Genomic DNA, 24,503 nt, shown 5'->3' on the forward strand with positions numbered 1-24,503 from the left:
TCCCTTCTATAGCCATTCCGAGAATTGACGCCGCGTCGCAGGTAGGTGTAACAGGAGCTGCGCGGTGTGTGCGGGGTCTGCTTTTGTCACTCAGGCGAGCACTCAGGCGTGAGAAAACAAAAGCGGGGCGGACTATAATGAGTTAGTTCCTGCCTACCGTCAGCCCCAAAATCGGCGCTATAGAAGAGTTGCACTGTTATTATTTTTCTGACTGTATAGTGTATAGAAAGAATATATTGACCATTTCTCAATTGTTCAAGCAAACCTTAAACAATTTTGAGTACAATGAATAATAATATATAATATAATATATAATGTAATAATTTTTATACAATGAATTATTTTTCTTTTTCTTCGAATTTTCTTCGAAATGATAATCGAGGGATAACAATTGTTTATGAAAATTCAAAACTATTTTTGAAAAGACAATTATTTAAAAAAATTTATTTTTTAAAACGATTCAAAAAGTTTAGTATATTATTTCTATAATATAGTCATAAAAATAATTGTATGTACTTTATTTTCTATTATTTCTTTAAAGTTATCGAAAAAAATCGCTTGAGCGAATGAAAGTGATTTAAACAAATAGAACATCATGTTTTTAAACAAATTTCCTGTACTTCAAACAGTGATTAACTATTATATTTCATTCAAAAAATAGGATTACTTTTGAAGAATTTTGGGCATAAATAATTGTTAAAATAAGTTACATTAGTTTAAAAAATAAAAAAATAATTTAAAAAGTTATAGGAGATACTCAAATTGTCCATCAGCAATTATTTTTATGAAAAAGGACGACAGAAATTAGTAAAAATAATAATACGTAAAAATATAGTTTTTTAAAATTCTTGGGTCATATGTGTGGCGTCGAGGGGGGGGGGGGCTGATGTGGGTTAAAAATAAAAGTTATTAGTATGCTTTTTATTTCAAAGGTCCCAAAGAATTTTTCAAACGAGTCGCTTTTTGAATAATATAAAATCTTTTTTTTTTTAATTGAAAATATTCTGACTTTTCTGAGCCTAAAAATGGCCTGGTTAAAAATTAATCTTTCTCTGTTCTAGATTAAACTATTTTGATGGAAATTCGTCTTTTGAATAAATTTAACTGTTTTTAATTTTAAATTAAAATATTTTTTTGAGTAAAATATAAAGTATTAATTTTTTGGTTGAGAATTCATATTTTATCATTGAAAATTCATTTTTTTAAGTAAAAATATATTTAGTGTATTTTAGTGTCTTTTGTTTAAAAAGTTAAACTAATTTCTTAAAAGTTTATATTTTCAGTTACAAATTCAATTTTTTTGTATAAATTTTTTTTTTTTTGTAGAAATGTACCTCTTTTGCTAGAAATTTGATCTTTTTTGGTAAATTATAAAACTGTTTGGTTTACGTTAATCTGTTTTGTGTAAGGATTTCACTTTTTTATTGGAAATTCACTTTTTTCAACTATTGCACTATTTAATTTTTTGTTAATAATGTATATTTTTGTTTTAAAATTTATCTGTTTTGTGAAAAATCATATTTTTGGTTTCACATTCAACTATTTTTGTAAAAAATTCATATTGTTTCGTAAAAAATGCAACTTATTTGTTGAAAATGAACATTTTTGATTTAAAAATTCTACAATTGGGTGGAAAATAAATTTTGTTTGTTGATCATTTTTAGTTCTGAAATTGGTATGAACAAAGTAAATATATATATAATATTTCAATTTGTTCTTTGAAAGTAATTGACAAAAATGTTTTGCAAAATCAGAAACAATTTAAATTTTAACGAGATAATAAGTAATAATATGCCATTAAACGATTTCTTTAACGCAAATTATTGGAAACATAAATTTGCTATTATATTAATAAAATAATTTATCAAAGTTGTTCCAAACAAATTTAAAAATATTTTTAATTTATTGCAATTCTTTTTAAAGGTTGCAATCTTTTTTTTCGCATTAAAAATAATTGGCAAATAATTGTTGCACTATCACAAAATATTGGATTTAAACGAGGGACGATGAGTAAAATATGTAATTAAACTGTGTTTTTAAACAAATATTATTGATAACATGAATTTTCACAATTTTTGATTTGAGTAAGATGTATAGATTAAAAATTTTATCGATTTTCCTAACGAAAATTATTGGTAACATTAATTTTCAATTGATGTTAATCAAACAATTTATTAAGGTTGTCGTCAAAAAATTTGAAAATTTTTTTAATTAATTACAATTTTTTTTAAAGATCGTAACATTCTTTGTTCATTCTGAAAATAATTGCTAACTTGTTGCACCATAAAAAACATGTCAACGAGATAATAAGTAACAATATGCAATTAAGCGAGTTTTTTTAACGCAAATTATTGGTTACATGATTTTTAAAGTATTAATCAAATAATTCATTTAAATTGTTATCATACAATTTAAAAAAATTTTCAATTCGTTCCAATTTTTTATAAAGATTGCAATGTTTTTTGTTCACTTAGGAAATAATTAACAATTGAGTGTTGAACTATAAAAAAAGTAGTTTAAACGGGAGATAATGAGTAAAATATGCAATTAAACTGGTTTTTTTTAACGTCAATTATTGATAACACGAATTATCAATAATTTTAATAAAATAATATATTAAAGTTGTTTTCAACAAATTTGAAAACAGTTTAAATTGATTTCAATTGTGTATAAAGATCGCAAACTTTTTTGTTCAGTTTGAAAATAATTGACAACAAGTGTTGCACTATAAGAAAAAATTTTTAATTTCAGCGAGATGTATAGCGTAAATAGGTTATCAAAAATATGCAATTAAACATTTTTAAACACAAATTATTAGTAACGTGTATTTTCAAATAATATTGATAAATCAAATAATTAAAATTGTAATAAAATAACATTAAAAATGGTTTAATTCGTTACAATTGTTTTTGAAGATCGCAATCTTTTTTGTTCACTTTGAGAATAATTAATAAACAAGTGTTGCACGATAAAAAGGTGCAAATTTAAACGAGAGGTTATGAGTAAAATATACAACTAAATAGTTTTTTAATCGCAAATTTTTGGCAACACAAATTTTAAATAAGTAATATTAACAAAAGAATTAATTAAATTTGTGATAACGAAAAATTAAAAACAGTACTGTTTTAAAGGTAGGACTGAAAATACAGTTTCTTATTATACAACTTTATCAATATTTATTTGCTCCATAAATCTTATTTTTTTAGAATATAAAGCGTTTGAAATATTCGACATATGTGTAACGATAGAAATTTTGTAAAGCAAAATTAATTTTTATAAATGTCTTATAATGAAAGAAAGTAAATTATTTTCTAACTTTAAAAAGAAATAACAATTTTTATAGTTAGTGCTCTAAGAAATTCTCACCAGCATGAGAATATGCTCGACATTTATGTGCTTTGAGAATTTAATGAGCATTTATAAACATTTTAGATTATGGTTTAAAAATTTAAATGTTAAAAGAAGGCCTAAAACAGATCAAGTTTCGAAAAAATTAGAATAGTGTAAATGTTATAAAAATAATTGTTTAAACAAAAAAACAACTAATTTTTAATAAAATTTGTTTTTCATAATAAAAAATATTTTTAAAATAAAAATAAGAGAATTAAGTTTTCAGTTAAAACAATTAATTTTAAACGACAAAAATTAATTCTGAACAAAATTATTAAATTTTAAATCCAAAAAGGTGAATTTTTTATTTTAAAAAATACAGTTTCACTAACATTTATACATTTTTATTTAAAAAAGACTAATTTAAAAACCAAAACTCGATGAGTTCAATTTTCAGTTAGAAAAGTAAATTTTAAACAAAAAAAATACCCAGTTTTCAGCCAAATGAATTAATTTTCAAGTGAAAATATAAATTTTCAAGCAAAAATGGAGTAGCTAAATTTTTAGTTAAAAAAATTAGTTTTATAATAAAAAGAAACGAATTTTTAGTTAAAGAAAGTAATTTTTAAACACTGTGATTAATCTTCAACCAAAAATATGTATTTTTGACCAAAAATTGAAATTTTCAAGCCAAAAGATTAATTTTATATAAAAAAGCGAATATTTAACTAAACATTTTTGTTCAGCCAAATAAATGAATTCTCAACAAAAAATAGAATTGGTAAAGTAAATTTTTAACTAATGTGGTAATAAATCTTTAACTAACAAAAATTCAATTTAAAACCAAAAACGTGAATATTCAACTAAAAAGATAAATTTTCTACAAAAAATAAAATACTTAAATTTTTAGTACGTAAAGTAAATTTTAAATCAAAACGGAACCGAATTTTTAACAAAATAGATATATGCATATATGACTATGTAAATTAATTTTTAACAAATGAATTAATTTCAACCTAAAACAGACAAATTTCTAAATAAAAATAGATTATTTAAATTTTCTGTAAAAAACTTAGTTTTCAATGAAATCAATGTAAGATTTTAACGGAATGGTATAACGTTAACCAAAATTTTCAAATTTCTATAAAAAAGTTAAATTTTTGACGAAAAACGAAACAGTTACATTTTCAGTTAAAAACTTATTTCTAGATAAGAGAAAAACTAATTTTCAACCAATAAGATGAATTTTTTACCAAACTGGCCGATTCCTAATGTTATAAACAAATTAATTTATAAAAATAATTTTTTCGTGATTTGCAATAATTAGCTCATTTTTACCCATAGCTTTTGTATAAAGTATTTCAAATAATGATGTGCGGTTATGATAAGTTAAGAATAGCTAATGATTGCTAATTATTTAAACAATTTTTATAAACAAATGCACATTTTGACAATTTTTTCATTAATATTCTAGATTTTTTTGCACCGTGAAAAATATGATAGCAAGGAGTCTTAGGCAAAACATTTAAAGTTGATTTTGCGAAAAAATCAAGTCTTTTCATAAAAAAATTGGAAAAATGTGCATTTGTTTATAAAAATTGTTCAGATAATAAACCTTTTTGGGTCACTATGAAAAATATGATAGCAAGAAGTCTTAGGCAAAACATTTTAAGTTCATTCCCCAAAAGAAATGAAGCCTTTCATCATAAAATGTTCAAAATATGCATTTGTTTATAAAATTGTTTAAATAATTAACATTTTTTGGTCACTATAAACAATATAATAAAAAAAAGTCTAAGGCAAAAAATTTTGAGTTGATTCCACGAAAAAAATCGAGCCTTTTCATTAAAAAATTGTCAAAATGTGCATTTTTTTATAAAAATTGTTTATAGAATTGGCAATTATTAGCTACTCTAAACTTATTGTGAGCGCACTTCATTATCTGAGATACTTTTTACAAAAGCTATGGGTCAAAATTAGCTAATTATTGAAAATCACGAAAAGATTACTTATGTTAATTAATTTGTTTATAACAGTGTTCATTTTTTTGCAAATATAACCCACAAATAAATTATTTATAGTTAATTTTTATAATAATTTATAACCTATCAATGAATTTCAAAGTCTTAGAAGAAATGGTATCATGGAAAAGTTTAGCACCAAAAAGTTGAAAGTTTGTTGTTAAATAACAAATTTCTGTTTAATAGAAATAAAAATTTCACAGTTGAATGTTATACCTGGAATCCTTAAGGTCAATTCTAAAAAATAAAAATCAAAATCCGTTAATAATTGCACTGTCAGTCGATTTTTGTTAAAAAATGTGCTTTTTCTCCCAATGTGCGGCGACTCGATAAAAAAAGTTAACGCTTTTGTAAAAATATATGTAATAATTATGATACATATTTGTTTTAAATAATAAATGTTTTAAATTCTCTTGAGTGCTCTAAAATGCTTTGCTCAACATAAATTCTTGGGTATTGAATAACTCCAGAGCAACCCCCCTGGTGCAGCCCCATCTAAATAGATTTCCTAAATAAATAAATGGATAAATAAATGGATAAATAAATACATAACTAAATAAATAGATTATTAAAAGAATATTTGTTTTACATACTCGTAATATTTATACCCAGTGGGCATACAATTTGGTGACGTCTTTACGACATCGTTACGACAACATGACGACAACTTTACGACATCCTATGTCCATGTCGTTTCAGTGGCTTTGCGATATCGTAAAGACACCGTCAAATCATACGACTTATTTACGATATCGTAAAGACACCCTAACGACATGGACATAGCATGTCGTTACGTTGTCGTAACAATGTCGTAACGATGTCGTAAAGACGTCGCCAAATTTTTGGCCCACTGGGTATGCATTAAGAACTTTAAATTTTGAAGTCTTTTTGAAGATAGTCAGGAACCCGGCTTCAATAGACACACAAGAATAAATTTAAAAAAAAAATTCTTTCAACATAACAATCGACTTTTTTTGAAAAGCATTCAATATATATATTTTTCTTTTCATCTTAAAATCTCCATTTAAACAATAATAGCGAACCTCTTTTTTTATACGGTTATAATATTTATTTATATTTCGAAGTAGCTTTTGTAGGCCAGTTGCGAATCTGGCTTCAGTTGACACACAAGATTAAAAGTGCTTCGAAAATCGTTAGCCCTTTTCGTTTGATTTGACACTTCAGAATCGAGGTCAGCTATGTAGCGGCCCTTGAATGTGATTCGAGGTTATCGAATAGTCTACTCAGGCTTTGATTTCATTTTTACATTCTCATAATTTTTTTTTCTTTTTTATATAATAGATACATTAAATCGTTTCGAAGAGGTATAATTCTTTAAGTCGCATATGGAGACATCACCTTGGCATGTTTAGTGAAGCACTTATTTTATACTGATCAACTCTTATATACGTAAACAACAGTGCAATTAAATTGAAATTTTCCGTGATAAAATTACTTTCTATAATTAAGTTCAATTAGGTAAATTGTTTATACAAAATTGGTTGAGATAATTAATTGTTATACTATTAGAAACATTTATTTTTCAATTAATATAAAATGATAGGGTGGCCGCTGGAGCGGGACAATGTTTGGAAAAAGATAATCTCTCCCTGTTTGATTTCAACCGTTTTTACAATAATCAGTCGAATGTTTGTCTTTTTAAAATAAATTCTTTATTTTGGATTTTAATTTTTAAAACTACGTTTTTCATTTAAAGAATTTTAAAATGCAGTTTTCAAGACTTAAAGAATTGAAAATTAGTAGCGTTTGGAATTAACAATTGTGTACAAAAAACCCTTTTAGTTCAACAAATGTGCTTATAAATTATAATGATTTCAAATATTAAACTATGCATTGAGGAGTAGCAAGTGAATAATAATTGATTTTTTAAGACGATTCGAAATCAGCTCAATTAAAACTTTATAAACTATTTTTAAATTTTATAATAACTTAGAATTATTTATTTATAATTTAAGACTTTTATTAAATTTAAAATATTGATTTAGTCTAAGATTTGAAAATTTTATATTTTATAATTTAGAAAAATAACAACTGCTTAAAATTTAGAAATATTTTATTGTCCATGTAAAATAAATAATTGTAAATCAAATATTTAAAAATAAATGAAAGAATAAACCATGAACGTTACAATTTTTAATGATTTATTAAAAAAAATTCATAAGCAAAATTATTGTTAAATTTTCATGTACAATAAATATTAAACACCTATAATTACTAGAAAAAAATTCGAGTAAGTTGAACTCATATTACAAGGTCTAAAAAGATTCAAAATTAATTACAAATTTGAAATTATTTCAAGTAATTTAAACCACCTATTTAAAACAAGATATAGATTTTTGTAGATTTCGAACAAAAAATTTATAAGTTTAAAAAAAAATAAAATAAAAAAAACATTTTCTTAAGATTTCTCGGAAAATCAAAAATGACTTCTTATTTTGAAAAAATAATTCTAAGAGAATATTTAACAAGATTTAAAAATATTTCCAAAATGATCAAAACTAAATCTGGAATATTTTAATAATATATTTTTAATTTGAGACGATTTGAAAAAAAAGAAAAGATTCAAATTAATGTAAAAGATGTTTAGAAGTTCTAAAAAAAATCCAAATATATTTTAAAATTGGAATAAATGTAAAAGAACATGTAGATGTTTTAAGATTTTGAAATAAAATTTTGAAGCTTCTAAGGATTTCAAAACTATCTAAAATGAAAATAATTTAACTTTTAATTTAAGAAGTGTTCAATTTATTAAAAATTTAAATGTTCAGTTTTTAATATTTCTAGCTTAAAACAGCTGAAAATTATTTGCAACTGTGCGTTTGTTACATCAAATCAAACAATTTCTAGCTTTAGAGTTCGAATTTTTTAATTTCATTGACCGTAAAAAAAATGTTTGCGAACCGGGAAAGAACAGTGAATTTTTTTATGTGATTAAAACGGCCACTTTGAAATTAATTAATTTTATAATAAAAATTATTTTGTGAGTATAAAATTAAATAAAGTGTAGGCTTTGCTAAAATTATTAATTTAACTAATTAATTAATTAGTTAATTAATTCATAAAATTTAAACAGATTCTGCTGAGTTTAGGTAGAATTTTTTTGACTATTTTGAAATATTTAAATGGGTGTGAATGCAATTTTTGCCTTTAAAAGTTCAGTTTTTAAAGTTACAGTCAAGCTTAAAAAAAGGGTTCATTAAGTAAGGCGCGCGGGTAGGATTCTATATTTCAAATATTAAAAATAGAACTTGTAATTTTTTTCAATTACGTAAAAGAATATTTTTAAATTGTAACTATTAAACTTCAAAATATCCAAATATCTAACGTTTAAATTTTTTTGTTTTCAAATTAAAAAATCTTTTCTAAAAGAATAGCATTAAAGTACAACAATTTTTAAAACTTGCCTTTTGTTTTGAAGGTTTCGAAAGCGTCACTATCATATTATTTATATAATATTAATTATGGTATTTATTTATGATAATTATTAATGATTGCATCATTAATCAACTCGAGATTTAACTTTAACTTTGTTTAAAGATTCCCATTTCAACAAAAAATTGTTTATAATTATAAATGTTCGAAATCGAATAATTTGGGCTTAAAATAACTCGTTTCCTCTAAAAATGATAGAATTGGCTAAAACTGTTGGAAAATTGCAATTTGGTTCAAGCCTTAAGGTAGTTGTCGTGGCAAAGGTCAGATATCTGAACAAAATAGTTTTTCTATGATTTAAAGAATCAAAATATTATAAATGATGTCATTTCAAATAAAAAACACTATTTTTTAATAAAAATATTAAAGTTCACAAAGAATACATGAATTTTTACAATCTTTTTTGCAATTTAATTTTTTCTTACACTCGCTTCTTACTAATTATTGAAAAAGTTTTCATTTTAATAAATGACAGCTTATTTTTTGTCGAAAAAACATTCTCTATGGGTCCACTGTTTCCAATTATCAAAATAACTTAATAATCTGAAAATATAATTATTTGTTTGGAAAATTTTTCCTTAAAAAATATTGTTCTAAAGATTTAGAGTCATAGAAGAAACCATAGAAGCCATAGAAAAATTAACAATTTTCATAAAAAATGCCTCTTATTTGGAATGACAGCAGTTATAATATTTTGATTCTTAAATCATGGAAAAAATATTTTTCTCAGATATCTGACTTTTGGCACGACAATTACCTTAATGATGTTTATAATTGATGTTAATTTTTTCTCTGTACATGGTCTTATATAAAAATCTAAAAAATAAAGTTTTTTTTATTTATAAGTTGTAAAAAATTTCTCCCAAGCTCCGTTGAGGCTACGAACCAGATTTGTTTACTTACAGTAAATTGTCGACGAATAAAAATGACTTTTAGGTCACAGAGCACACACGGTCTATGTGGGTGTTCACTTGCCAGGTGAACGAAGACACCGCCGACACCACAAACACCATCACCCGAGAACAAACAAGGAAGAAGCAGAGAATGAAAGACCAAGTAAGTAAATTTTTTTCATTTTATTTATTTATGTTAGCCATATATTTATATTGATTAGTTGGTGGCGCTTCGCTGGAGACAATTTTGACATTTTGTCCTTAGTAGTAAAGCTTTAGAAGCATGGAAAAACTGACTAAGGTTCTGTTTTAAGTTGAGTTAACAGCAGTCGGTATTACCATCAGTTGGTAATGCAGATCCTGCAGGTCGACACTCAGTTGATAAATCAGTAATCCACCTTGCTAATCCTTCTCCTTATCATTCTCCTTCTCTTGCTCTTCTAATAATTCCAGCATGGTTTAAATTTCGATGTCGAAGAGATTTAAGTATCATTGCGCTGAAGAAAAACTCTTCAATTGAACAATTTAGGCAGAATGTTAAAGTTATGAAAAAAGACGAAAAAAATAAGAAGAATATAGAGCAACGTGAGCTGAAAGTCGAGGAGGATGATGTTGTCGGTTAGGAGGAGATAGATAGATCGATTCATGTCAAGGATCTGCACTATCGACTGATGGTAATACCAGCGGTCGGCAACTTATCATAGAATTAAATCTCGCTCAGCTGTTAGGTGTTCTACTTTCATAGACATCCTGCTGTCTTTCTAAAGTAAGATATAAAAATTTCTGATTTCTTACAGGTACGCCTCCGGCCCAGAGGGTGCAATTTATCCTTGGCGAGGAAGTCGGAGATGATGCTCATGAATCTCATCCCTTGTTCTCCGAAATGGGAGAACTCATTAGGGATGGTGACGAAATGGAATGGAAAGAGACCGCAAGGTACATTATAGCTTTATCATTAAAATACTGATATCTTTAAGGCTACGTAATACTTACCGGATTCCATCATTATCCACATTTATTATCAAAAATGTTGGTAAAATATAAATCGGGTAACTATTACATGACCTTGAAGAAAGTAAATTTTCCTTCTTGTATTGCCTTTCAGATGGATCAAATTTGAAGAAGACGTTGAAGAGGGAGGAAACAGATGGAGTAAGCCGCATGTAGCAACACTTTCTTTACATTCCCTATTTGAATTAAGAAGCCTTTTGTTAAACGGAACAGTGATGTTGGACATGGAAGCGTGTAGTTTAGAAAAGATTGCCGACCTTATACTTGATAACATGATTAACAAAGGAACTTTGCCATTTGAAGCCCGAGATAAGGTAATTGCAAGAATAAATAACTAACTATGAGCCTAATTGCAACCATAGTCCTAGCCCTAAACTTAACACTCAATCCTAGAACTAGAACCCGAAAAGTAGAAAACCCTGGACCAAAAACCCTAATCCTCACCTTAAACTCAAATATAAAACCCTGCTGTTTTAAAAACCTAACTCTGAACATAAACCCCGACAGAAACCCTAACAGAAACCCTAACAGAAACCCTAAACCTACCACCAACCCTGATATCCCTAAACGATAACTGTCACCCTACCCAAAACCCAAACATTATTACTAAAGCTTATCTCTATCTCTTATTAAGACCTTATACTAGTCTTAATCCTAAACCTGAACTAACCCTTAAACAAACCTTGAACTAACCTTGAACTAACCTTAATATCCAAACATTCATACCTAAATGCCTAACTTCAAAACCTTAAGATTTTTAAAATTAAAAGAAAAACACCACCATTAACTGAAATACGAAAATCAATCTGAAAACGCACATATCTTTCTAGAATATAATCCTCAACCCACCCATTAAACCCTGGAAGCATGAGACTCTCACCCTTACCTTAAAACTTAACCTTGAACTCTAATCCACCTCAAATCCTCAACTTAAATCTAAATACCTAATATATTTTAAGAATCAAATTCTAGACCCTATCCTATAGGCATACAATAAAAAAAACCTTTTCCTAGCCCAACATTAAATTCAACTCTAAAATCCTAATATCATAAAACACTTACCCAAAATCATAACGCTCACTTTCAACTCTGATTAAAGATTCTCGTATCTTACAAAATTGGCATTAAAATCCCAATATTAAGCCTAACTCTTACTCTGTTTATAGCCACAGCCCTTAACCCTGCCTACGCACGGAATTATAAAACCCTAATATTGAAAAATGCTATAATCAACCCTAACTGAAAACTCAAAAACCCTTACCATAATCATAAAACCCTCGCCTAACTCTTAACTCCGACCTAAACCAAACGCTAAACCCGTTATATATCAAAATAATAACCCTAAACCCAAAATTTAGTCCTGAAATCCTAAAATCCTAAAACCGTAATTTCAACTCTTACCACGAATCTCAATCAAACTCTAATACCATAATCGTAACCCTGACTCAAACTTTAACCTTAACCTTAGTCCTTATCCTTAATTCAATTTTAATAGATTTAAACAAACCCTTCATACAAAACCCTAATATCCAAATTCCATAACCTGAAAGCCAACACTAATCTAAACTATGAACCGAATCCTAAAACCCTAATCTTACAATTAGATCTGACTCAAACCCGTAAACGCAGTCAGCACTGTTAATTCAACTTTGACGTGCTAATTGTTACCTTATGCTAAACTCTAAAACTCGAAGATACAAAACCCTTAAACCTAAACTGAACCCTTGAGTTAACAGGTAATAACCAAAAAAAAAGTGATACGCGCAGGGAGAGATTGAATTTCCCAATATATGATTCTATTCTCTTGTGGGGGGGCGGGGGTGTTGAGGTTATTAAAAAATGTATCACAAATTTTGTGAATGGCCTGTAAATTTAAACCCCTAATCCCCAACTGTCACCCTGACTATAAAACCCAATCCATAAACCTTAATCGTAGCCCTGACCCAAAACCCTAAAACCAGTCCTAAACCTAAACATAAAATTCTATTCCTAACCCTGACTTCAATAATAAAACTTTAACGGTAATCCTAAGCCTAACCCTAACTAATCTTACACTAACTGTAAAGGCAATGATAAAATCTTATCATAAAATTGTAATATCTTAAAACTAAGAAACTTATTCTTAACCATAAATTGCCCTTCAAAGAAACCCTAAACATTACCCTCACGTATCAATTTTAACCCTGAATCTAACTAATTTCACGCTAAGTATAAAAGCAATGATGAAATCGTATTATAAAATCGTAATATCCTGAAACTAAGACTATTATCCTTAACCCGACCTTAACCTTCAACCAAACCCTAAAATCCGGAAACCCTTATTCTAATCCCAAAATACTTAAATCCTGATATCCAAAAACCATAACTTCTGCTTTAATCATAAAAATCCTAAAACTCTTATCTTTACACATAAAGCCCTTACAGTAACTGCTACCTTTAATACAAAAATATAGCCCTAAAACCCTAATCCCAGCTCTAACCCTAAAATCTAAGCAAGTCGAAAGCTTACACTCAATTCTTAAATAACAATTCATGCCCTAAAACGTTAATATCTAAAAACCTGTTCCTTACTTTGATCCCGAACTTAAACTCTAAAGACTGATCTTGACCTGGAACCTTAACTCAACTCAAAAACAGTAAACAAAACCCTAAAACCTTACTATCCTAATATTTGGAAACGCAACCCGAAATCTTAAGCTAACTTTTAATGTTGGATCCGATAGCTGGAGCAACACCTAAACTCAACTCCTACACTTCAAACATAACCCTAATCTTGTAACCCTAATAAGTAAAAACAATAACCATGGACCGAAGCCTTAATCTTAAAATAATATAACCCTTATCCCAGTTTAAATACCCTAATCCCAATTTTTACCTTAAATTTATACCTAACCCTGCAACTAAAATTTGAAAGTTGGCCCTATTCCTAATATTAAAAGTCTGACCATAAAACTTGACCCTGAGCCTTAATAAAAAATAAAACCTGATGATATGAATTTTATATCTTAGGTGAGAGAAGCGCTTTTGGTGAGACATCGACATCAACACGAGAGACGTAAAGATACGAATATGTCAAGGCTTCCTATTATAAGATCCTTAGCCGAGATTGGGCGAAATCATTCCTCGTCAAAAAGTGAGTACTTTGTCTGATTTCTAATAATTATATATAGGCAGATACGTACATATCGTACATAAACAATTAAATATATTTGATAATTGAATCCAACGTAGTTTAAAAATAAGTTTCAAAATATATAGATTCTTAACACTTTCCAGACTTTCTTGGGATACCTTCGAAGCATATCTCTACATAAGAGCTTGTTTATAAATTTCCTAATTTCATAATTTAATTTTTATAGAAAAATAACCCTAAGATAAAAATGAAAATAAATAAAATTTCTTTAAAATCCAAAAACAAGATAAAAAATGTTATCATTTTTTAGTTTTGCTGATAATCATTTGAAATTGATTTCTAATCGTAGATTTTAAATTATTTATGTCTTACGGTCCAATCGTAAATCGAAAAAATAAATATGAGTCTAAAAAACTTGTTCTTCGAAACTCAGATATTTATTTAATAGAAAAACTCCTTTTGAAACTTCCTAATGTTTCGGTACACATGCGCACCTTTTTCAAAGGTTCTTAACCTGAGTTGATGATAATTTAAAATAGTGAAACAGATCAATTTTCAGTCAAAAAAAGTAACATTTCAGTCAATAATTTAAAAAAAATTAATTAAAATTTAGTCATTTTTTAGAAGTCTCAAAAAATTTTTTCGAGACTTCGCTCGATTTAAACTACATTTTATTAAATTTGTATGAGAAAAACAAATTAACGTAGGTTAGGACTACTAATTTGTTTTTCTCATACAAATTTAAAAAAATGTAGTTTAAATCGAGTGAAGTCTCGAAAAAAATTTTTTGAGACTTCTAAAAAATGACTAAATATTAATTAATTTTTTTTAAATTATTGACTGAAATGTTACTTTTTTTGACTGAAAATTGATCTGTTTGACTACTTTAAATTATCATCAACCCAGGTGAAGAACCTTTGAAAAAGGTACGCATGTGTACCGAAACGTTAGGAAGTTTCAAAAGGAGTTTTTCGATTAAATAAATATCTGAGTGTCGAAGAACAAGTTTTTTTGACTCATATTTATTTTTTCGATTTACGATTGAACCATAAGACATAAATAATTTAAAATCTACGATTAGAAATCAATAAATATCAACGGTCGAAGAAAGGATTGATTTGTTTCATCAAATCATTTTACAATCACTTGAAAACATTAACATTATAGAACTGAACACAACATTATTATAATACTTACTCTACTGACAAATTTTAAAAGCATTTTTATTTCAGGACATCACAATTAGCAACAGTTTATTTATTTTTTAACCATTTAATAGTTTTTATGATTTAATATTTTATATTTATTTTGCCCACCTTTTCTTTATGTTGATTATGATTTAAGTCCGTTGATTCGGCGTGATTCGAACGTCGTGACAATAGGAACACTCTAAACACACGAAATAAATGAAACGTTTCAGATTGTAACTGCTCATGTGGTTTTGCGTCTATGATTGCACCAGATTTGCAGGAGCCACGCGATACAGGTGATGTCTATTCGCCTTCGGTAGCTTGCAGCACCAGCTGTCCCGATTCCCATTCAGTTTTAATGTCTAAAGAGGCCAGAGACCTCAAAGGACAATACTTATTGGTGCCAGGTACCAATTAGGCCAGTTGCCACAGTACACAATTTGTGAAGCGTCGCTATTTAGTTGCAATACTAACATAAAAAATGCTTATTCATCTTCTTATTGTTATTTTTGACCCTTTGGTATTCGCAAATACTAAAGTCAATTAAAAAGAAACCTATATCAAAGATAATTGAAGATATTGACAGGGCCTAAAATGTTGGCTAGTTCGCATTTAAAAGTTAGTCAAAAATAAAGAAATGACAGTGGAAAATAAACTTTTATTTACACATGCATGCAAAACCCTTATTTGGCCACTGTTTAGATATCGAAAATAGTCGATTTTGCATCAAGCGCAAAGGTAGTGAGCAAATTTTCCAGTATCGATGAGCAAAATCCTGACCTCGATGAGCAAAATCCATGCTGCGGTGAGCAAAATACTTGCTACGGCGAGCAAAATTCTCTTTTTGGTTACCAAAACATGTTGCTCACCACTTTTATTACTAGTGCCATCTAGTGTTGTAAATTTTTACTATGCTAAAATCGTGTAGGATTAGTAAGGTTATATTCGATGTCTGTAAACATTGGAAAATCTCGGGTTTTGCATTATAATTTGGAAGAAAAATATTATTTGATACACGAGGTCAAGTGCGTGATTTGCCTACTGCGAGTGTGAAGACCCAGTAAGTACTCGAAGGCAAGGCAAAGCTGAGGCGAATTTCGCCTTCGAGTTGGTGCTGGGTTATCACACTCGCAGTGAGCAAATCGACCATTTCTTCAATCTTATCGAGAGATACAATTATTTTATGAAAAAAATTTATATTTTTCTGAAATAATATTTTCGTAGTTTTAAATATGAATCAAAATTTCTATTTATTTATTGCAGGCTTCACAGTCTTTGCCTAGTCCCCCTTTTCTTGTTTTTAAATATTTTTTAAAGTAAAATGCAAACTGAATTAATCCAATAAGGAAATACAACTATTTTTGTTAAAAACTGATAATTTTGATTAAAGAGTCTACTATTATATTTTTAGTATTAAATTCATATTTTTGGGTTAAAATTTAATGAATTTGTTGATAATTCAATTATTTTGACGAAAAATACGACTAATTTGTTAAAAATCTTCCTTTTTTGTTAAAAGGACAACTGTCTGATTTCAAATAGAATGACTTGTAACCAAAATTAAGTCTTTTGTTGAAAATTTATGTTTTGATTTTTAAAATTCAACAGTTTGATTGAAATCTTTTTTTTCTTGATCAAGGAATCTTTCTTGTTGAAATTTAATATTTCTTGAAAAATTCTCTTCCCTAGCTGAAAAAAGATTGGTTGAAAATAAACTCTTTTCGTTGGGTCTTAAGTTACTTTGTTCAAAAATTAATTTTTTTGTGTGTTAAATTAATCTGGTTTTTAATAAAAATTAATATCTTTATTCGGTTAGGTATCAGCTTATACATTTTCTATGAAAATATTTTTATTTTTGAGTTAAAAAGTCAAATTTTCTGTAGAAACTTAGTTTTTTTCGATTGAAAGGATTTTTTTCTAAAATCTTTATTGGTAGGTGTATCTAAAATTACGTTTTTTGTTGTAAATGCATCTGTTGATTTAAAAAATCATGTATTAGCAATTTGTTAAAAAGTCATCCTTTTTGGTTATAAATTTAACTTTTTTGAAGAAAATTCGTTTTTTAGTTTAAAAATAAAACAATTTGGTTAAACTTTAGTTGCCTCGTACCTTAAAGATCTTTCATGGTAAAAATTAAACGTTTTTGTTCAAATTTGGCCTAAGGCTAAACTATAATTTGTTAAAGAATAATTTTTTGGATTACATATTCATTTATTGACTTGAAAATTTAAATTTTTAATTTTTGGTTGAAGTATTAAATTATCGAATGAAAAATTTAACTATTTGATTACAAAATCAATTGTTTTGTTGATAATTCCTCTTTTGGTTAAATTAACAGCTAATTGAAAATATATTTATCTTGTTATAATTCATTTTCTCTTTTGAATTAATTTTTAAACTGATAATTAAACTAATTTTATTTTAAAAAATTAATTCTCCTATTTTCGTAAAAAATATTAATTATGTGTTTCTTTTTTTAATTTAATACATTTAAGGCCTTGGATATATGAAATTACCTTTTAGGTATCACCAAATGACAATCTTTGAAATTTACCATAGGAATGTTATAAACTAATTGTATAATATTTGCACATTTTTTTTGAAAATTAAAAAATTTCACATTTTTTTTTTAAATAGGTAGAAGTAGCAGTAAAATGTTAATAAATTCTTATAAAATTTTATCGCCGACCTGGTTTGCTTAGATAAAATTACAATCTATATTTGCTTCTATAATAGTTCATGGGTTACATAATTAATGCTTTAATAAAATTAAATGCATAATATCTGCGCTACTAAATAAGCTTTTAATACTCATTAAGAATTATGCTATTTGTTATTCATCTTTCCTAGTTGAATCCCATCAATTCGTGTTCATAACAAATTAGACTTATAAAATAAAAATATAAAAAATTGTTACAAAAACACCAAACCTATTTTTCTTTTTTAATATTTATTTTCATTAGCTGAATATGGCGTTTCCTTTGAATTGGGTTTCACAACATGGTTCACAATGTGTCATTTTAAAGGTTAGATAATCTAATAAACATTTTTATACGTAAGAAAATTTTTCTCTATTGCACCGTTTTATTCATGTTTAAATTTCTGTTTATGACTTTTATTCTTTTTTACTCTTTTACGATCAAACTTCAATTTTTATGAAAATTATAATTGTCTTTTATAAGTTTCTTTGTGCTCACTCATGAAAATTATTTTATTGAATCATTTTTATTCAAAATTCATAATTTTTATAGTTTATGTTTTATATATATATATATATACACCTTTCTTATACTATAATAATATCTATCTTGGTATTTGTGATATTCCCAGTTTATATTAAGTATTCCATATCATACATTATATATTTGAATTAAGTGTGTAGATTTGAAAAAATTGTGAAATATAAATATTGCCACAAATTTTCACGTCAGCAGTATAATCTGTTGATGACATCTGTTAATCTGCTGTCATACATTTCTCATTACTTATCACTGATTACTCCACGCCCTCACTCATTGCTCATGACTTGTTGCTCTTTCCTCATTACTCATTTTTTTTTACCTGATACCGAAGCCAATTACTACAAAAACATTCCCACATTAGAATAACAAATGTAGAATTGTATACATTGTTATTCTCAATTAATTATAATTGGCTGAGCGTCAATAAATAACCGTGGTTGCTAATTGACAACTATTTGCAACGAATTCAATATAACTCACTACACATAGGTGTGTTTAACTGCCGATAATTGAAGGCTAGGAAAGCAGAATTGAATGAGCGCTTGAGCAGAAGGCGGGAGTAGGGATGGCGCGCAGAAAAGGCGACGCAAGAGAGAACGGATTCCGTTCTCTCTTTCTTCGCGTTTTCTGCGCATCGTCCAGATTCCGTTTTCTCTATCGTCGCGTTTTCTGCGCGTCATCCCCTCTCCTGCCTACTACTTAAACGCTCGTTTGGTTCTGGTTTCCGAGCCTTCAATTATTCCACATTTGGTAAAATTTGTTACAAATAATGAGCAATGTCCATTTGATCGCTATCTACTTGGTTGCTATATCCCCTCTACCACAGTTCCCCTCAGGCAGCTGAGGTTTAGCCAGGATCCCAAAATCTCATTGGTTAAATCAGTCCGAAAAATGTTGCTGACAGTTAGTGAAATCTTACGGGTTCAACCAGCAGTCTTTCGTTACAGCTTCAATCAGTAAGGTTCACTGGTTACTACCAGTAGTCACTTGTATGATCACTGGTTGAATCTATAATTTGGCGTCACTGGTATATTGCAGTAACTGTTTCAATATGGTTCCTTACTGGTTTGCTCAGTGAAAATAGTAAAATCACTGGTTGATCATTTATGACTCAAAATACTGATTCCACCAGTCAAAATTATGCTGGTAAAGTTTAAGAAAGAGTGTAAACAAAAGCCCTTTTTGTCGATAAAAATCTGTCTACGAGCCGATTTCCAATAAATTTGGAATTTTTTTTTAAGTGACCGATGCGCATTCAGGTATAACAGGTTGAACAGAAAAATTGATTTTACCAACCAAAAAGTTTTGTATTCAATAATAAAGTAAACAATATTTTTTCCCTAACTTTTCAAATTTACTTTTATTAAAGATCTTATAATTAAATGAAATATAACTTTTGTTAGTGCAATTACTATTAAGCAGTAGTGTTCAGTAGGTTGACGTAAGAAAAAAATTGTTTACAATGTTTTAAACAAATTAATTAACAAAAAATTTTTTTGTTGATTTGCAATGCTTAGTTGTTTAAAATTCATAGCTTTAGTATAAAATATAAGACAAATTAAAGTCTCACTGCGATTATTCAAGTAAACTTGATGTTTAAAAATAATTTAAACAATTTTTATAGATAAATACAGTGTTTTTTTATGTCACAATGAATAGATTAAAACTAGTTTTAGAATCAACCAGAAATGCATTATCAAAGACACCCCAATTTCTCTAAATTGACAACAAATATTAGTTACCTAAACAATATTAATAAACAAATTTACATTTTCAAAACTATTTCACGAATCAGGTTACTTTTTTGCGGAACCAACTAAAGATGTATTTCTCGTGAGTTTAGACTGTGATTTCGTTTAAATTTATAAAAAATATAGTTTATTTTTACAATTTTTATTAACAAATGCACATTTTGACCATTTTTCCAGGAACAGGCTCCACTTTCTTAGAGAAATAAACCAAAAATGTCTTAGCAATGCCACGTTGCTGTTATTTTTATGAAATTAACAACAAATAATAATTACTTCAACAATATTATTACACAAATTTAATTTTTTAAATTTTCCACTAATGGGCCTAATTTTGTTGCAGAACCAACTAACGAGTATTGTCAGTGACTATTACCAATTTTTTTAGATTGATAGAAAATATTAATGATTTAAATAATTTTAAAAAATAAATGCACATTCTGACCATTTATACAAGAATAGGCTTCATTATCTCAGCGAAATCGACCAAAAATGTATTGCCAAACAAATAAATGACAAACATTATTCATAAACAAATTTAAATTTTTACCATTATTTAACAAATAGGCTCAATTTTTTGTGAGATTAACTTTGAAATTGATCAAAAATGTTATTTATTTAAACAATTTTCATAAATAAATGCGTACTTTTGCCATTTTTTAAAAGGAAAGACTTTATTTTCTTAGCGAAATCAATTGAAAAATGTATTTGTAATGACTATTTGCTATGAAAATTTAACAATGGAAAATAAAAGTTAACTATTTTAAGAATATTTAGAAACAAATGTATGTTTTTCTCACTTTTTCATGAATAGTCTTTTTTTTGTGGAGTAAACTAGAAATATCGTACCAATGTCTTCTTTTTGCCATATTTGTTCAATTAAACAAAACTGTTGATTATTTGAACAATATTTATTTTAAAATTTACAGTTTGACCATTTTAACAGGTTGGCCTTTTTTTGATGACCAATACTTTTTTTCGCAATAAACTAAAAAACCAAAGTCATTAGATTCACACCCAATATCACAATGGACAAGAACCTATTATACCTTTGATTGAAACATAATATAATGAGTCAATAACCTTGGATATTTATTTCATTCCACACCATTTTTTTCTTCATCGTAAAAAAATGGCCTAACTGAATTTCCTTATAAATATTACTTAAATAATCAACATTTTTTGCTAAATCGAGAAATATAGCAAGAAAAATTCATTTATAAGAATTTTCTAGTTTATTCCACGGAAAAATTAAGCCGATTTATTTCAAAGTGACTAAAATGTACATTTGTTTAGGAAAATTATTTAAATAATTAACTTTTCTTATCAATTGGCAAAGTGGTACAGCAAATAGTCATTGGCAATTCATCTTTAGTTAATTTCCCCAAGAAAATGGAACTTATTCTTGGAAAAATAGTAACATTGTGCATTTATTTACAAATATTAAAAAAAAAAATATTTTTTATTATTTGGAAAAAATAACAGTAACTCGCTAATGATAAGACATTTTTGGTTGATTCTGCGAACAAAATCAGAGCCTATTGGCTGTGATATACGAAAACGGTGTATTTGTTTATAAAATTTTTTTGAATAATAGACAAAAATGAAATTTCCTTAATAATCGCAAATTAAAATTAATTTTTTCCCACATTTTGTATACAATCACGAGAAAATGGCTTTTGATCATTAATTAGTTTAAAGCATTATAATTATAGTTCATTTTCTTGGGATCTTTTCGTATTGCACATGCGTGACGCTAAAATCTGGATTAGCTACTGTTGGCGCGCTTATTTAAAATGATTAATTTTACAAGAAATGTGTTTACAACAATTAATACTGCTAGAATAATTAAACTATGTTTTTAAACACAGAATAGACCTTTATACACTTGACGATTATCATTTGTTGTAAATAATTATAAACGGAAACTAAAAAATTACTCATTTCAAAAAGGCGCGCCAACGTTAACCAATACAGTTTTTGACTCGACGCATGCGCATTATTAAAATATCTCAAGATTAAAAGTCTTTCCTGAATGCTTTACGGCCACTTAAGAAAAAAACAATAAAATCTATTGCAAGCTGGCTTTTAGAACGACTTCGGTATACAAAAAGTGCTTTGGGTTCTACTGTGTGGGGTGGGTTCTTCGTCCTTAAAGAGAACTAAAATACGAAACATAACCATTTTTTAATTTTCCAATTAGTGAATTATAAATATTATATTCAAAATCTAGGTTTTTTGGCGATTCCAACGATATGTTACTTGTCTTAAGAAGATAAAAATTAGATAGACAATTTTAGAAATTTCTTGTTAAATTTTTACTTACAATTAGCGAACTTGGATATAATTGGAATCGACAAAAAAAGTTGATTTCGAATATATGATATTTATAAATTACTAATCACAAAATAAACAAATCTATGCTTCGTACTTCATTCCTCATCAGGTAGAAAGGACGCTCGGTGCCAAACGCCGGCGACAGCATTGTGGCGGGCACTCAACTACGTGAGAAGAAGTTGGGTAGTGGGGGTATAGCACACAGGTACCCCGTGACCAGGCGGACACTGGCCCGAATCGTAGTTCACTGAAGGACCTCTCAGCGGCGCAAATGTGCCAAATTAAAATAAATTCTGATTTTTCAAATAAGCAATAGCAATCTTCTATGTGATAAATTATAGTGGAGGAATCAAATTCAGCTCCAACCATCGCCAGCTCAACAGGTCAGGGATTATACCTGGCTATTCCCGGTAACGTAATTCCTATCGAACAGTGATATCAGCTTTTTTTTATTTGTATTAATTATTTAAAATTTAAATTTCTGTATGCAAAATTAGATGAAAAATAGTCATAAGTGTACAATTATATGTGTTGTGTGCTTCGAAAAAATAATGCATTTGATAAACTCAGACCTCAGTTAGGAGCCATCCAAAATTACGTAACACACGTTTAGCAAATTTTTTAGTCCAATTCTCCCCTATGTTAACATTCCTAACAAAATGGAATGAAATTACTTTTTTTTTACAAACAAATGTTTGTTCATATGGATCAGATTATAAGAATGTCCAAAAAACAAATCAATTTAAAAATGTTAAAATTAAAGAAATTTAAGCGGCGAATCGTTAAAATTAAAAATGTTTTAATTGCAACTCTTAAAAAACTAAACTATCACAAAAAATATGAATCTTCAAAAGTGAATAATTTTCAATTTTATATTGTTTAAGTTCTAAAATTTTTAATTGTAACCCTTGAAAATTGTAGAACCTTCGATTGTGAACCTTGAAATTTAAGAGGTTTTAATTTAATAATTAAAGATAATGGAAATTTTATTTTTGCAAATAAAGTCATGTAATTTTGTTGATTTGCATTGGGAATTTCTTAAATTTTGAAGATTAAGAATTGATATATCTTTATTTTTGAGTTTGAAAATCATCTGCATTTAAGAATTATGATTAACATGTCTTTCAACTTTCAATTTGGAATTTTTAAAAATGATTAATTTTCAATTTCATATATTCAAAATTGAACTATTTTTTAAGAACATTCAAAATTGCTTCGTTTTCTTTTTTACACATTAAATATTGAAAAGTCTTCAAACGCAAACCTTAAAAACTGTAGAATTTTTCATTGTAAGTCTCGAAATTAAATTATATATAAACCACATTTAAAATTTACATTAAACTATGAAAATTTCAAATAATTGAATCTTCCACTGTGAATCTTTAAAATTCGTATGCTAAAAAAACGCTCCAATTCATATACGTTTGACAAACACAAACCTTGACAATTCAATAATTTGCAATTGTATGTTTAAAAAAGAACGCGTGAAATATCATAATAAACTATAAAAATTAAAAATTATTTATTCCTCCATTGCGAATCCTTAGAACAGTTCTGTTAAAAATAAATAAATGAAAAATTTTAAAATTCACATAAGTATAATAAAATAAAACTTGACAATTAAATAATTTATAATTGCGTTTTTTCAATATTTAAAGAATATTCAAGTTTTAAAATTTTAGAACGTTGAATTGTAAATCTTTGAAATTGATGAATTTTTCTTTCTGAATCTTAAAAATTAGACCACGTATAAAAAAAACGCTTAAAATATCACTTTAAACGACAAATATTAAAAACTATTGAATCTTCTATTGTAATGTTTATAATTTTTCTTTAAAAAAGTTGAAAACGTTGAAGAAATATAAATCTTAAAAATTGAAAATCTGAAATTGTTTTGTTTTTTGAAAAATTCAAGAGTTTTCAAGTTTTGAAATTCTAGGACGTTGAGTTGTAAATCTTCAAAATTAAAGAATGCTTTATTTTAAAAATTAGCAATTAAAGTTATGCAATTTACAAGTCTTGCAATTAAATATTATGTATTTTTTAATTGAAAATATCCTCAAAATAGATTAGTTTAAAAAATGGGAATCATAAAAAACGCAGAGGTCAAGAATCCCCAGAAAAATGATTTTTTTGTTTAATTAA

The 24,503-nt window shown here is 27.2% G+C and overlaps 1 protein-coding gene across 8 annotated transcripts in view; it reads left to right on the forward strand.

The window, feature by feature from the left end:
• The window catches only part of LOC117167566 (sodium-driven chloride bicarbonate exchanger), a 103,249-nt gene that overhangs the window by 44,274 nt on the left and 34,472 nt on the right, over positions 1-24,503 (forward strand). For 6 of the 8 annotated variants that reach the window (XR_004466412.1, XM_033352595.1, XM_033352593.1 and 3 more), the window contains 5 exons: positions 9,741-9,860; positions 10,495-10,633; positions 10,803-11,022; positions 13,718-13,841; positions 15,262-15,438. Coding sequence is in view for 7 of the 8 variants with exons in the window: in XM_033352595.1 (XP_033208486.1) it covers positions 9,741-9,860; positions 10,495-10,633; positions 10,803-11,022; positions 13,718-13,841; positions 15,262-15,438 (780 nt within the window). In the remaining variant the exon portion in view is untranslated. Of the gene's footprint in view, positions 1-9,740; positions 9,861-10,494; positions 10,634-10,802; positions 11,023-13,717; positions 13,842-15,261; positions 15,439-17,994; positions 18,058-22,699; positions 22,769-24,503 lie in introns of all 8 variants that reach the window. The other 2 variants (XM_033352599.1, XM_033352598.1) reach the window with 2 other exon arrangements.

Source organism: Belonocnema kinseyi, chromosome 2 (genome assembly GCF_010883055.1).
Source record: "Belonocnema kinseyi isolate 2016_QV_RU_SX_M_011 chromosome 2, B_treatae_v1, whole genome shotgun sequence".
Lineage (NCBI taxonomy): Eukaryota > Metazoa > Arthropoda > Insecta > Hymenoptera > Cynipidae > Belonocnema > Belonocnema kinseyi.